Genomic DNA, 15,555 nt, shown 5'->3' with positions numbered 1-15,555 from the left:
GGGTGGGAGGGAGGGGAAAGTGGGTGATGGACATTGAGGAGGGCACCTGTTGGGATGAGCACTGGGTGTTTTATGGAAACCAATTTGACCATAAATTTCATAGTAATAATAAAAAAGCGTCTCAATGACAGAAGTCAAAAGACTGGTTAGTCAGAGGGCAGGGGAGAGCCACTGGGTAGGGCTTCCAGGGCACGTGTGGTATTCTATTTCTTGACCTGCATAGAGATGTCATGAGTGCTGACTTTACAATTATTTATTAAAACACATGACTTTCCTGTCCTTGTACCTTGTAATTTTAAAGGTTTATTTTGGGGAAAAGAAAGGTTTCTATGTACCTGAATTAAGTCTTATGCCTAAATGCTTAAAATTCCTAAGCACCTGGCCAGTCATATATTTATAGAATTTCCTGGAATTACAATACATTCTTAGCCTTATAAATGCACTGCTGTATTTTTATGATAGGAACAAAGCACCGAAAAGAGGTATATTCTTTGGTAAATGATGGAAGGATGGTAAATGATGGAAGGCTTTTTTCCTCAGAATGTTTTCATCGCTGCTTTCTTGGCCTCCAAGAGCAAGTGGAGGTACTCTGCAATCATCTGGAATCACCTCTATACCCCTACACTAACATGTCTGGAAACTTCCCACCAAACCCCTGGATTTTACTGCATCAACAGTAAGTATCAAGGGCATACTTAAACTATGCGACAATATCCAATCAGAAAGGATTTTCTTTCCTGTTTCCAGGACATGACACGCACTGTTAACAAAATGATTCGGATTAAGTGAACAGGGTTTCACCTCTCACTGCCCTGGGATCCCTTTTCCTAGGAGCTAACTGCGTTACACTTAGTACCTTTTTTTTTTATACCATGGAGCAATTTTCAGAAAAAGAAAGTTTTATTCTTTTTTCATAGGACTTGGTCAGGATGCTTTTGTGACTGTCTCCTTCACTATGCCCCTCGCCCGAGCACATCTTGGCGGCAGGTGAGAAGGGCCATTAGCAGACACCCGCTGTGCAGGGGCGGCACTACGCTGTCCACACACCACCGCCCAAACCAGCTTCTATTCTGCAGGGAAAGCAACTCTCACTCCTGGTTTCATTTCTGCTGGGAATATTAAAGATGTGGACCCATGGACCGCAGGACAACGCCTTCACTGATTAATACTACCTGCTAAACTAATGCTTACGCTCAAGCTAGGTACAGAAAATATATATTTTTAAATATTTAAAACGGATTCACACTTTATCCCAATAGAAGGTTATATCCCAGGCCTAGGCCATTTGAAAGGGCTATAATATGGAGACAGCCACCAGGCAAATGTTCTTTTATAATTTGACACAGTCCAGGTGTGACCGTGCCAATAATCATGACTACTGCTCATGTGTATAACTCAAGTCAAGTGTGTAACTCTACAAATGAAGAAATGTATGCTTGTTATACTGCCCAGATCTACAAATTCCCTAAGGAGTCTTTAAATATAGGTCCCTCATAGATGATAGGAAGGAATACTCTAAGGGTGTTTTAACAGTCTTAAGACAGAGAATGGAATCACTGAACTTAAATCTGAAGAGGTCCAACTCTTATACCCCCACTGAACACAGTAAGGAAATACAAACTTGCCCACGGCCATACCACCCTGAATGTGCCTGATCCTGGAAGCTAAGCAGCGTCGGGCCTGGTTAGTACTTGGATGGGAGAAAATATGAACTTAACACGGGCTGCTTCACTAAGATTTCTGGAACTATGTCTGATGTTAAGATAAAATATTACTAATATGAAATTTTGGCACTGATATTCCACAGAAGTTGTATTTTAATATTTTAATCTAATATAATCATAATGACCAACTGACCACTCTATCTAAAAAACGTTCTTCAATTATCTTCTAAGAAAGATATAGTTAAGTATAAATCTTTCTTAACGCCTTTCCTCCTAGAAATAGAGGAGACAGATATAGCACAGGAGAAAGAGAGAACCACGAATAATGGAGAATAGAGAAAATGACTATTGCTGAATGGGAACACAATTTTTTAAAATCTTTGCTACAACTGAAATAAAAAACTTAGTAATTCAGAGATTGCTCTATTTTTTAATACAAATATATCTAATTATTCAAAGTATAAGATACATCTAACATTCAAAGTCTCAGTGGCTGACACGATCACAAACAATAGAAAAAGAACAACACTTAGTAACAAACAATGAACTTAGGCACGGTTTTACAGATTGTTTTACCTTCAGGAAATCCAGAATCTTTAGAAATTATTAAAATTACAAGGAGGTTAAGTTTTATAAGCTCTTTTCCTCAACTTTGGTTACATGTAACTACATTAAAATACTGACAGTCTTTGATAATGAGGCAGAAACATAGAGTGACAGATTTCTGTTAATCCTTACTCAAGAATGGTATTTAAGCAAAGCCCTCATTCAGTTAGATGTACGCTAATATATGTAAAGAAAACATTCTGATCTTGTAGAGCATCCCCAGGTAATGTTAAGAACTAGATTAAAAAGTATGGAGAACCAGTGCCATTCTGGATGTCCTCAAATTGGGATGTTTCTCAATTAAAAGAGTCATGTTCACGAAATGATACGTCAAAACACAAATTCTTATACATTAAGTTTCTCTGTTAAGTAAGTCTCTTTCAAATTCTTTAATTAACAGCAATACTTAAAAAATCTTCAACTGTAAACTGTTTGCTTGCAGTGTTTTGATTTTTCCTGAACCTTGAATGCTTCAAACTGCCATTAAATGTATTATCTTCTGTTTCCTCTTAAAGAGCTAGTGTTCATAAAAGGATCATCGTCGTCATCCTGCAACGACACAAATGTTACATGAGTGGTTGTTCCATGCTTCACTGAGGCAAGACAGAAGTGCTTCTGGGTAAACACCACCACCAGTAAGGGCCATTTCCTCCTTTCACATGAGGAAGGCACTCAGTTTTATATTTCCCTTATAAATATGAACTTTTCCCTTCCCTAGTAGCTTGCTAAGAAGCACTCAAAATAATTGATCCTGATGTGTGTGTGTGTGTGTGTGTGTGTGTGTGTGTGCACCTATAATACATACCATACACATTTCTATTAACCGAAAAGGCAAAAAAGATGTGGGGAAGCCAAGAAAATTAATACTCTTCAAATTATTTCTATTTGGTTTTTGAATAGGTTTTTTTCCAATTACATATTATTACTGGTGTTACCTAATGTTCTGGAAACTCACCCCCCACCCCCAAATAATGAAGCCACATGGCCTAACTGAGAAATAGCTGTAATTCTTATCTCCCATTACCTATTTTATGCTAGAGATAGCTAGCTATTCTCAGACTGCTGCAAAAAAACATCTAGCAAATCAATCTTTCAAATGTCTTTTTGGGAAAAGAAGCAGTATGAAAGAGGTCCCTTGCTGGAACTAAGCTGCAGATTACAGGCATACTAAGAGCTGACAGGAATATCAGAAGAATTTAGTTAAAGAGTAGGAAAACTAAAACCTTCGAGAAGCCCAAAATATAAAATTTGATGAGGATAATTTGTTGAATTGCTTTAAGGCAATAACTTTTATTTATTTTTATTTAAAAAGTTATTTAAAAACTTTTAAATATTCAGAAGAGAAAGCAAAATTGCATGTAAAATTTTAATTTATGTTTCTTTTAAGACACTGATAAAAAGGGGTAATTATTTGGTGTTAGGCTTTGTTGGTGGTATTAACACATTCAAATGTTAGCTAAGTTGGCTATCTGGTAAGAAATGGATGCCTTGAAAAATACAAACTCATTCACATTCTTTGATTTATTTTCTGCTATTATCAAAGGCAGAACTTATTAATAAACCAGAGGTAAATCCAAATTGGAGCATAAGAATTAGTCAACAGTTTTTCTTTGCAGTTAACATGAACTATATACAAATCTTCAACTGTAACATATAACCACATGTCTATCTAGATGCTTGGGAATTAACAAATTAACGTTAACTGCTCACCCCCCTCCTGGAAAAAACATATTAGTTTTTTCCATAGGTAGATTGAGCTCACGGTGCCATTTTTCTCTGCAGCCTGAACTGTTGGTGAGTCTTCTCAAGCTGGTTCAGAACCTCAGCTGGGATACAGGGACATGACAGCAACAGGTGAAGCTCAAAACGAAAGGTGTGAGTCACACGCTACAGCAGGGGTGGACCTGGAAGACACTGTGCTAAGTAGCATAAGCCAGTCACAAAAAGACAAAGACTTATGACTCCATTCAGAGCAGGTATCTAAATCAGTCCAATTCACAGAAACAAAAAGAACAGTGGTTACCAGGGGCCGGGAGGAAGGGGAAATGAAGAGTTGTTCCATGGGTGAAGATTTTTAACTCCGAAAGAGGAAAAGATTCTGGAGATCCACTGCGTAACAAGTGAACATACTGAACACGAGGGCACTGCACACTGAACAATGGTTAAGATGGCAAGTTTTACGCCACGTGTTTTTGTCACAATTGAGAAACTTTTTAAGTAAAAATAAACAAAAGAGGTTATAGACTTAAGAAAAACGCCTTAAAACAATTCAACAAAAAACTAGCAAAGTCCTTTCAAATGGCCTCCATGGAGGAACGGGAAAGGCCAGACTTTATTTAATTCAAGGTAGCTGAACCAACAAACGAATAGAGCCAAGAGGCAAGTCCTGAGTCTGCCTTGTCCTATTCCTTCTTTGCTCCTTTTCTGGCCCAAACTCGACTTGTCTTGACTTGGTTTCTTTCACATATCCTGCCATTTAATATTTCAGTGCATATCTGAACACCTTTGTGAATGAAAATCACCACCACATACCATTTTATATAGGAAATGTGTAAAGCATACAGTGGGTACTTAAATATTTTATTAAAGTAACATTAAAAACTTCAAGAATATTATCATCACTTCTCCAAATATAAATGACAGATGCTGAAGACAACTATTCTGATCCATTAACAGGGCAAATTATCTTATTTCAAAAATTGGCAGGCTTTTTACGTCCGAGTATTTACACTTACAGGTACTCAACAGATGCTACTTACGGACTCTTAACATCTTAAGTGCAGTTCAAAGGAAGGTGATCAATGAAACTGTTTTAAAAAATAATTTCCAGCAACTAGCTTAGCAGTCCCTATTTACATTTTTAAAAAATGTTTATTTATTTTTGAGAGACAGAGAGAGACAGAAAGAGAGAAAGAGAAGAGAGTGTCAGAGCAAGCGCGAGCAGGGAGGGGCGGGGGGGGGGGGCGGCGGGCAGAGGATCTGAAGCGGGCTCTGTGTTGAAAGCACAGAGCCTGAAGCGGGGCTCAAACTCACAAACTGTGAGATCACGACCTGAGCCACAGTCAGACACTCAATCGACTGCCACCCAGGTGCCCCAGTCCTTATTTAAATTTTATGAATTGCTAAAAATTAATGAAGATTGAATAATATTACTTGATTACCTCATCTGATTCAAAATCGACCCCTTTAGCTATTTGGCTTTGGGACATGCGCTTGCTTGATGATGATGATGTGCTCGGACACCTGAGGCAGAAACATGGAAAAAACAAGGAAAATGAATCAGAATTCATCAGAAGTGCCTTTTTAGCTAAATGTTTCATTCTAGTAGCAGCCACAAATAAAATTAGCTAATACCTTTCCTTTAATGTACATTAGCAGCATAAAAACTTAATGGTGAGAAAAAGGACTCTGGGGCCAGGGTTTGAATTCCAGTTTTGTTGTTTACTAGCTATGTGGCTTTAGGCAAGTTACTTAGCCTCTCTGCCTCAATTTCCTCATCCATAAAATGAGGATAATAATTTTTAGAGATTAATTGTGTTAATATACTTACTCAGATCAGTGCCTGACATACATTAAACACCACACTGATACTTGCTTGTTAGTATAGGGCTCAGCATGTTACTAACATGCATCTACTAAGAGCCCCCACTCCTAAAAATTGTGGCAACACTGAAATACTTTTTATTCAAATATCAGTTATGTCTCTTCAACAGGCTAAAACGATTTTAGAAAAGGCTCACTGCTTTCTAGGGTTGCGTCATTATATGATTTGTGTTCAATCCAAAGCAAATAGCAAATATAAACTGAGTGTTTGCTCTTTTCCAGGTACTCTGATAGGTCTTGGGAAATATCAGCGTACAAGAAGATCAAGATTCCCATCCTTATGAAGCTTAACTTGTGCTAATTAATGAAATTTATATTCATATGTCTTTTTATCCATAAGAATTCTGTCTTCTTAGATCACTAGCACATGCAGCCTATCCAGCCTGCCTGGTTTTTTACTGCCTGTGAGCTAAGAATGGTTTCACATTTTGAAATGGGGTACATTTAGATGGTTATATAAATACCTACAGAATATCCTCAGTTTTGCCTCTTGGTCTGAAAAGCCTAAAATATTTATTATCGGGCTCTTTAAGAAAGTTTGCTGACTTCTCTCTTAAATGAAAGCAGCATTTGTCAATTCTTAGTTAATAATTTATTATTATGCTTTGGGATGTTATTACAGCAAAGGAAGTATGTCTGAAGGTCTTGTCTGGAAAACAGGTTGAGAATCAAGCGGTCTTGTGTCAGAAGGAAAGCGAAAAATCCACAGGTTCTTATGTATAGAAGTAAAGGACATGAGGATTTGTCAAGCAAACTTGAAGAACAACATGGTTTTAGAAGTACGGGTCAAGGACATTTATCAAATGATCCATTTGGGGAGTGCCCATCTCTATCTATTCTTGACCCAAGCAGGAACTACCTGATCAGTTGTTGACTTGCTTCTATCTGTGACAGGAAGCAAATCAAGAGCATAAAGTCATAGTGCCCAGGTGGCAAAGTTAGGTTAATAAGTTCTTGTTGGGGGCCTGGAGAAAGGGGTGGGGTTTATGGAAACACCCACTGAGATGTGACTCTGCCTCTGATGTCTCCCCAATAACCAATGGAACCCAGAGACAAGCCAGTCATCTATGATGGATGGTGGCTCATCTTATCATACATAACAAGAGTCCTAGTTCAGAGACCCCACAGACCTACAGATCTCATCTGTGAAGGATCCCCTATCCTTAGAAATCAGCAGAGGGGAGGGAAAGAAATAAAGGGAGAGGGTGTATCAAATCGAGTGCCAGGAGTTGTATAAGTTTTCTCCATTTTTGTTCAGCTAGCATTTGGGGCCATAAATTAGAGTTCCTCGTCTAGAGATGTTCAGCCAGTAAGTCAGTTGTAGCAGTGTTTAAACACAGGGCAACATGTTAAATTGGCCTTATATTGTGCCTGGTACATAAAAGGTGCCACAAAAACCTTAGTTCCCTGCCACTGCAACGTTTAATAGAATCCTCTCAACCTCTGCTCCTCCCCCTGGCCCAGTGGGGCTGGGTCTTCTTGTACTTGCTGCTTTAAAGGGAGGGTCGTTATTATCCGCCAGCTCTATCAAACCTGAAGGGCCCTCTTATTCTCAGTACAAGGACAGAGTTTGGAACGACTTTTTCCAGGGAAAAGCAGGCTTTCCATTGCCTATTTGGCAGAAAAGAATCTTACAACTGGAAGCTATTTCTGTTTTCAAGTTAACTGCAAGCATATTAGTGCTTTCACTGCTTACTCTTCCTCCTGTTATCCTTGTTTTCCCTAGCGTGTTACTTAATTTATTTAATAAGCACTTACAGGGCTGTTATTGTGTGCCAGGCACTGTACTTAGTCCTTGATAAACGTGAACTCACTTAAGCTTCATAACCCTATGAAGTAAATATTAGTATATTCATTTTATAAATGAAGACACTCAGGCACAGAAAAGTAAACAAAACAAAACAAAACAAAAAAACTTGCACAAGGTCCATACCTAGGAAGCAGCAGAGCTTAACTGCTGTAAATTATAATCAGGGTAACCATACAAACCCTGCCATTAGTAATATAATTCTTCAAAACCAGCCTAAATCATGTCATTCAGTTGCTGTCATCAGAAATACCAATCTGCCATGGCTGATTTCAGATCTACTGCCAAAATGTTAATTTCTAAATTGCCTCTCATCATTTAAATGATTCTTGCTGCCTGCACAACGGTTTGAGAGGTTAATCTATTAAGTTCAGAAGTGACAACAGAGACAGTTCTGGAGCAGAATGTCTTGGCTGTGTGACTAGCTGGGTCATCTTAGGTAAGCCACTTAACCTATTGTGCCTCGCCTTCTTCAAAGGTACAATGGAGATAACAGAGTTTTTTTTTTTTTTTTTTTTTTTTTAATATTTACTTATTTTTTGAGTAAGAGCGAGCCCATGTGCAGGGGTGAGCAGGTGAGGGGCAGAGAGAGGGAGAGACAGAATCCCAAGTAGGTTCTGTGCTGTCAGCACAGAGCCCGATGTGGGGATAGAACTCATGAGCCTTGAGATCATGAACTGGGCCGAAATCAAGAGATGGGTGCTTAACCGACTGGGCCACCCAGGCACCCCAGGATAATGTAGCTCTAACCATGAATACCTGGCATGGCTGTGAGCACCAAACAGGCTAATTCACATGTAAAGACTTGGAAGAGTGCCTGACTGAGCAATTCAGTTACTATTATTACCTCATAGATAAATAAGAAGTCAACATTTATTCTTCTAAAAAGTAGACCACCCAAAATGGCAACAACATCATGAGTTTTAATACCCTGAAAATATATGTCAAACATACTGAAGTTGCATTTTCACCATCCAATAATGAAAAATAAAGACTTCATGCAAGCTAAACTTCTTTTTCCTCTCAACTACTGAGGCGCCACTGAAAAAACCTGCAAAGGCTACACCTGTTTTTGTGTGTTTTAATTCACAAAGAGAAGAATGACCGAACAAGTATGGATATTCTTTCAATAAATCTCCTTCTCCTTAAGCAAATTTGAGTTACGTTTCTATTGACTGGAACCAAAGGAGTCCTGATTGATACTGGACTCAAGTTGAAGACAGTAACTCAAGACTGAGAAATTCAAGTAAATCTTTCTATGAGCTAACTACCTCAATGACCCTCAACTACAGACTGCAAATATACAATCTAACCTGCGTCTGAGCCCATCACAGTATTGTGTACTCCTTCTACAAAGGCTGGCATTGGCCTTGGCAACTCTATACTCTCCTGGGTCTTTCTCAGGTCCTTCTTGCCTTTTCTACTTTTCCTAAATTCGAAAGGTTGAAACCCAGGTACTGGAACACAAGCCCTCTTTTGGCTCTACCTTCTCTTTCGAGGTGATCAATCCATTCCAATGGCTTCATTAAGTATCAGTGTATCAGTTATATGCTGCTTAGAAGTAAATTTTGTGATCATCCTAACCTCTGATCTCAGCTCTGGACTCAGATCTCCAATTGCCTATAACCAACCCCCTTCAAGTCAATTTCGCAGGCATCTCAAACTTTCCATGTCTCAAGCTGAATTTTTGATTATCTGCCAATCATCCTTTATGAGAATCTGTTTCTCTTCTTTTATGCCTTTCTCAGTGTATGGCAGTAAGTGTTCAAATAGGAAACCTGGAAATCAACCCTGGTACGCCATTCTTCCTCACTCCAAATGTTCAATCCATCCCCAACTGCTGTCATGTCTACCTCACAACATAACCAGAAACCATCTATTCTCTCCCTTTCCCCTGCTACCACTCTGGTGCAAGTCTCCATCATGTCTCTTCCAGGGAGTCCAGGGACTCCCCACAGCAGCACCGGCCTTTCAGGTCAGCCAGCTGGTGCCCTGCCTCCTGCACTACAGGGAGCCTTTAGAAATGTAAATCCCACGGAGCCACTACTCTCCCCAAATCCTTCCGTGTTCCCCCTGCATTATAATAAAGTCCGAATTCCTTACCTTGCTCAACTGTTCCTGCTTCATGATATACTCCTGCCTCTCCTATTCTTATACCAACTCCCTTCTTTCCCATGTTTTAGTCTACAGTAAGCTTGTTTCTTCTTCAAGAGACTTCTACATGTGCCTTTCCCTGTGCTTTAGGCAAGGCCACGACTCTTTCAGTAAGATTTCAGCCTAAACGTATCCTCCTCAGAGGCCTTTCCGGATCACCCTTTCAGAGCAGATGTCTGTGGCCTATGACATTACTGTTTACTGCTGCATCCTGATAACTTTGTAGGGGCCAAGAGCAGGCCACACTAAGATGGGACACTCTGGCATGAAGATTATTTTGAGTTAAGAAGCAATCAAACCCCAGCAGATTCAGGAAAAGCTCTTTACCTCTCCCTCAAATGCTTACAAAGAGTTTAGTAGAGGACCTGTTCCAGAAAGAAAGCTATCACCATAGATAATTACATTATGACATATATTAAGGTATGACAGGAGAAACCTAGCAAGGCCTGTTTGATCAAAGTCCTCTTTGTCCTACTGATTCTGAATGTCCCGGCAAACATTTATTCACTAAGCATTTACACTTTATAATCTTCTTGTTAACTGCTTTCCTTCCCTTTGCCATCCCAGACCCCCATCCCCTTCTCCTTAGTTCAGAATGACATATATATTTGGAATCGCCATGTTTGTGTGGATTACCCCCTATGTACAAAATTAAATTTGATTTTCTCCTGTTAATCTGTCTCACGTCAATTTGGTTCTCAGCCCAGCTAGAAAGACCTTCAACGGCAGAAGAAATTCTTTACAATTTCCTTTAAGCATTTCTACACATCTGTTGATCACTGGCCCAGATGTGACCTACCTTCTTTGTGAAGCCTTCAATGACCTATTCTAGGAAGACACTGTCACTTCCCTCAGATTTCAATGCACTGGAATAAAACATTCATCTTGTTGGATTATTAGTGCCTTATAATTAGTGTATTGTTAGCAAACGTGGAAATTCCTTGAAGGAAGGAAAAATTTCTTTTGTATTTCTAGCCCCAGCTCCTAGCATACTGTTTAACCCTAGAAATAAGTGGATAGGGAACTATACCTACCAATTTTTCCAACACAGACCCGTAATTCACATAAAGCATATGTTCTCGGTGGGGTCAACATCACACCCAAGGAATGAAAACTGGTCCCGGGAGATGGGGGTGGGTGAAAAATACTGAGATACTACAATGGTTTTGACCCTTCCCAAACTCAATCCTACCCAGCAAAATTTCATTCTTTAGTATTTAATTTCTCTTGTTAGGGAGAAATTAAATTTAAATTATTTTAATTAATTTAAGTCGAATTTAATTTTTATCCTTAGGTAACGAAAAAAGGCTGAGATCATGAAAAACAGTGTGAGAAACACGGAGGCAGAGTTTTTTCTCATTCTCCCCCTTAGTGCCACAGCTCCTGCTCAGGCCATCACTCTCAGCTGTCCTTTTCCACCTCTTTGCTCCAGATGATTCCTATCTTCAAAATCTCAGGTAGATTTTACTCATTCTATAAAGCCTTTTCTTTTTTCATAGCCCACAATTCTTGCTCCGTTTTCTAAGGGCCTATAAGCACTCACACCTAGTCTGTATCATAAAATTTCGCACACGATTATGTACTGACTCATCATCCTTTAATGGACTGAAATGTGTTCATCTCTCTTTTCCACTATAATTTATGCTGCCTAAAGGCAATAACCATGCTAAAACATTTATTTTGTCCCCCATCAGACCTAATTTAATGTTCACACAGAAAATTTGTGTTAAGAGAAGCTCTTGATTATTTTCTTAAGTAGAAATTTTCATTAACTGAGCTTAAGTTAAGCAGTGTTCACCTGAAACATGAACACAGAGAACAAGGCAATAGTGAATTAAGTCAACCCTTACAGTAACAGCAAAAATGGCAAAAACCAAAAGGACAGGGAAAAGCACACAAGTGCTTCAAGGGCAGAAAAAGCCAACATGATCCTCTTTTCAGTGTTTATTTAGCACAGCATCCTGTGTAACTCAGTATATAAAAATGTGATAACAAAGAAGAGAAGCTGAAATCAACTATAAAGAAATATACAAAATTATTTTCTGTTAATTAGAGAGAATACAGAGCTCCATCGGGAAAATCTTTGGGTAATACAGACAAAAGGAAACAGATTACAGGGTAAGTTCCGTTGAAAAACACTTGTAATGATGTTGCACCAACTCTGTGAACCAGCCTACCATCTATTTTTCACTTCTCTATTTACTTGACCAGTTGGAAAATAAATCTGTTAAAACTTCTAGGGCACAGAAAAACGTGTAAGTAGAGCTCTGAATAATTTTAAATTTCTTCAGATGTTTCTTTCTGCACAAAGTCACCGTACCTACCTCTGCTCTGTTTTTGAAGTGGTAGGAAACATGTCTTCTTCTTCATCTGTCTCATCCACCTCAATCATCTACGGGAAAAACAAAACAGGGAGTAGTTTTTATGGGAATGGAACACCTGAATAAGAATAAATCACTGAGGGGCGCCTGGGTGGCTCAGTCAGATGAGCGTCTGACTTTGGCTCAGGTCATGATCTCACAGTTCGTGGGTTCGAGCTCTGCATCAGGCTCGTGGGTTCGAGCTCTGCATCAGGCTCTGTGCTAACAGCTCAGAGCCTGGAACCTGCTTTGGATTCTATGTCTTCCTCTTTCTCTGCCCCTCCCTGGCTTGGGCTTTGTCTCTCTCTCTTTAAAAAAAATACATGTTTAAAAAAAATTAAAAAAAAAAAAAAAAGAATTGAATCTCAAGAAAAATTTTTTTTTCTTTAATTTCATTTTTTATTTTTCTAAATTTATATCCACATTAGTTAGTATATAGTGCAACAATGATTTCAGGAGTAGATTCCTTAATGCCCCTTACCCATTTAGCCCATCCCCCTCCCACAACCCCTCCAGCAACCCTCAGTTTGTTCTCCATATTTATGAGTCTCTTCTGTTTTGTCCCCCTCCCTGTTTTTATACTATTTTTGTTTCCCTTATGTTCATCTGTTTTGTCTCTTAAAGTCCTCATATGAATGAAGTCATATGATTTTTATCTTTCTCTGACTAATTTCACTTAGCATAATACCCTCCAGTTCCATCCACGTAGTTGCAAATGGCAAGATTTCATTCTTTTTGACTGCCAAATAATACTCCATTATATGTATGTATGTGTGTGTATATATATATATATATATATATATATATATATGGTGTGTATGTGTATATATATATATACACATACACACCACATCTTCTTTATCCATTTATCCATCGATGGACATTTTGGCTCTTTCCATACTTTGGCTATTGTTGATAGTGCTGCTATAAACGTGGGGGTGCTTGCGTCCCTTCCAAACAGCACACCTGTATCCCTTGGATAAATGCCTAGTAGTACAATTGCTGGGTCATAGGGTAGTTCTATTTTGAGTTTTTTGAGGAACTTCCATACTGTTTTCCAGAGTGGGTGCACCAGCTTGCATTCCCACCAACAATGCAAAAGGGATCCTCTTTTTCTGCATCCTCGCCAACATCTGTTGTTGCCTGAGTTGTTAATGTTAGCCATTCTGACAGGTGTAAGGTGGTCAAAAATAAATGTTTAAAAAAAAATTAAAAAAAAAAAAAAAAAGAATTGAATCACAAGAAAAATCTTTTTTAAATATACCAAAAAGTCACAAAAAAAAGGGGGCAGAAACCCCATGAAGAGCAATTGTTAAAACTGAAGCTTAGCCTGACCTCCCTCCAATGTCTTCAATCATAAATGGTATTCTTTCTATATAATGTGTTTGAGCTCATCTTTCTCCTGGACACCACGGCAGCCAGGGCACCTAAGGTGAATGACTTACATAGGGTCACGTGCAGACAGTGCCTGTGATTTTCTTGGGTTCTAGTGAGGAGACCATTTCCAGTTTAAAATTTGGTATAAGACCATGTGGAAAGTACTGTATATCTAGCTTTCTATGACATTCATCCCTGTTAAACACCATTTGGTAGTTTTAGGCCCCAGTAAAGATATTTGTGATTCTTGATACTAACATCCAAAATACTACTTCTTCCTCTACATTTAGTGTTATCTTGACATTTAATACACTTAGTTGCTATGTCGTCAACTAACTAATGAAGCTGAGGACAAAACAGTGAAAAGACAGCACCTGAGATCTCCCCCTCCAGGCTGACACTGAACTATTAATAAAAAATCGTTAAATGCAGTTGTCTAAGAAGCTATAAATCCAGCCAATATTTCTGCATTGTCATAAAACTATCAGAAGATTGTCTTCTATGCCTTGAAGGAATCAAATGTATTCAATACTCCTCTAATCTACCAATGTGTAACCACAGTTAAAAAGTGAAAAAAAAGTTAGTTTAGCACCACCTGTTCCTTTTGAACTCATGTTCCTGCCTTATATTAGAAAACTCTAGGAAAGAAGCTACTGTGTGGATGTGATGATAATTTTTTTAGATATGATGATCTTGAAGTGACAGCAGACAACAGTTGAATGTAAATAATAAAATGGAGCTCAGGACAAAAGCTAGCACTGGTACACTCACATATCAGTGACAACAGGAAGAAGGGGGGGGAAGATGAAGAGAGACAAAAGAACAAAATGAAAATTAGGACAGAAGTTTCCTGGAGAAGTGGGGTGATCAATTGTGTCACATACTCAAAAGATTAAAAGAAATTTGAGAAAATGCTGCTGGGGCAGGTATTATACAGACCACGGATTCTCAACTGGAGGGGATTTTTAACCTCCACTCCTATTCTGGAAACTTATGTCTGGAGACATTTTTGATTGACACAATTAGGGGGGCTTGCTACTGGCATCTAGAGGGTATAGGCCAAGATGTTGCTAAAAACCCTACAATGCACAGAACAGTCCCTCACAGTAAAACTCACCTGGTCCAAAACTTATCTGGTCAGTAGTGCTGCTACTGAGAAACCCTGACACAGAAGGAAGAACACTGGCTTAGGAGTGAGTGGGTTTTGAAAGTAAGGAAATAGGGGAGTCAAGCCCATACAAATTCTTGGAATCCAAAGGAGGTGCAGAGGGCCTATGTTTAAATCTGAACACAGAGGTCCTCAGATTCTGACCGCTTGGTTTGTCTTGAGTCTAGCTCCAAGCCATCAAGGCACAAGCCATAGTATTACAAGAGTATAAATAACAAAAGATAGCCAGATTTACTAAGACCTCTATATGCACTGAACTCCTATGTGCGATATTAATATCCCACGCACGGACCTTTCTGGCTCAACACTGTTATCCTTAAAAATATTCCTGGATACATACATTTATGGCTTTCTAATCATGAGATCCATTATTAAAAAAAAAAAAAATCCCAGAAGCCCTGTCTTGATAATTCATAAAGTTCTCTCTAGCTTTAATACTCCACACTTATCCTTCTCTTGTTTACTTTGTTGATCAAAGAATTGACAATTCAGAATGCAGGAGCATAAATTATTAAAAACCAATTATAAAAACTTTTTTCTTACCTCTGTAAAATTCTTAGTAGCAACATTTCGGGAAGGCTGCTGTCTTGTAGATTTAAAGGCTATGATACAAAAGAAGAAACATCCATTATGTTGCTCTTGAAATAACTTAAGAAAACTTGTCACATCTTTAGCCGAAGATTTTGTAAGCTCTATCTACAAATATCCATGATGACCAATTATAAAACCATTTCCTATTGTGTAAAATCTAAAGGGACATCAAATTATATGTTCAAATAAATCAATGCCTAGCTGCCAGTATCACGATTTCCTGGC

At 38.6% G+C, this 15,555-nt stretch overlaps 1 protein-coding gene across 11 annotated transcripts in view; it reads right to left on the bottom strand.

The window, feature by feature from the left end:
* Nucleotides 1–2,074: 2,074 nt before the first annotated feature.
* Nucleotides 2,075–15,555, bottom strand: part of MRE11 (MRE11 homolog, double strand break repair nuclease) — a 75,919-nt gene continuing 62,438 nt past the window's right edge. For all 11 annotated transcript variants that reach the window (XM_045483600.1, XM_045483596.1, XM_045483597.1 and 8 more), the window contains 4 exons: nt 15,283–15,341; nt 12,159–12,226; nt 5,432–5,513; nt 2,075–2,819 (listed from right to left, as the gene is read on the bottom strand). In XM_045483600.1, the coding sequence (XP_045339556.1) occupies nt 2,763–2,819; nt 5,432–5,513; nt 12,159–12,226; nt 15,283–15,341 (266 nt within the window). In that variant the 3' untranslated portion in view covers nt 2,075–2,762. The remainder of the gene's footprint in view (nt 2,820–5,431; nt 5,514–12,158; nt 12,227–15,282; nt 15,342–15,555) is intronic.

The sequence above is a fragment of the Leopardus geoffroyi genome, chromosome D1 (genome assembly GCF_018350155.1).
Source record: "Leopardus geoffroyi isolate Oge1 chromosome D1, O.geoffroyi_Oge1_pat1.0, whole genome shotgun sequence".
Lineage (NCBI taxonomy): Eukaryota > Metazoa > Chordata > Mammalia > Carnivora > Felidae > Leopardus > Leopardus geoffroyi.
The sequence above is the reverse complement of the archived record's forward strand: the minus strand, read 5'-3'. Positions and strand labels throughout refer to the sequence as shown.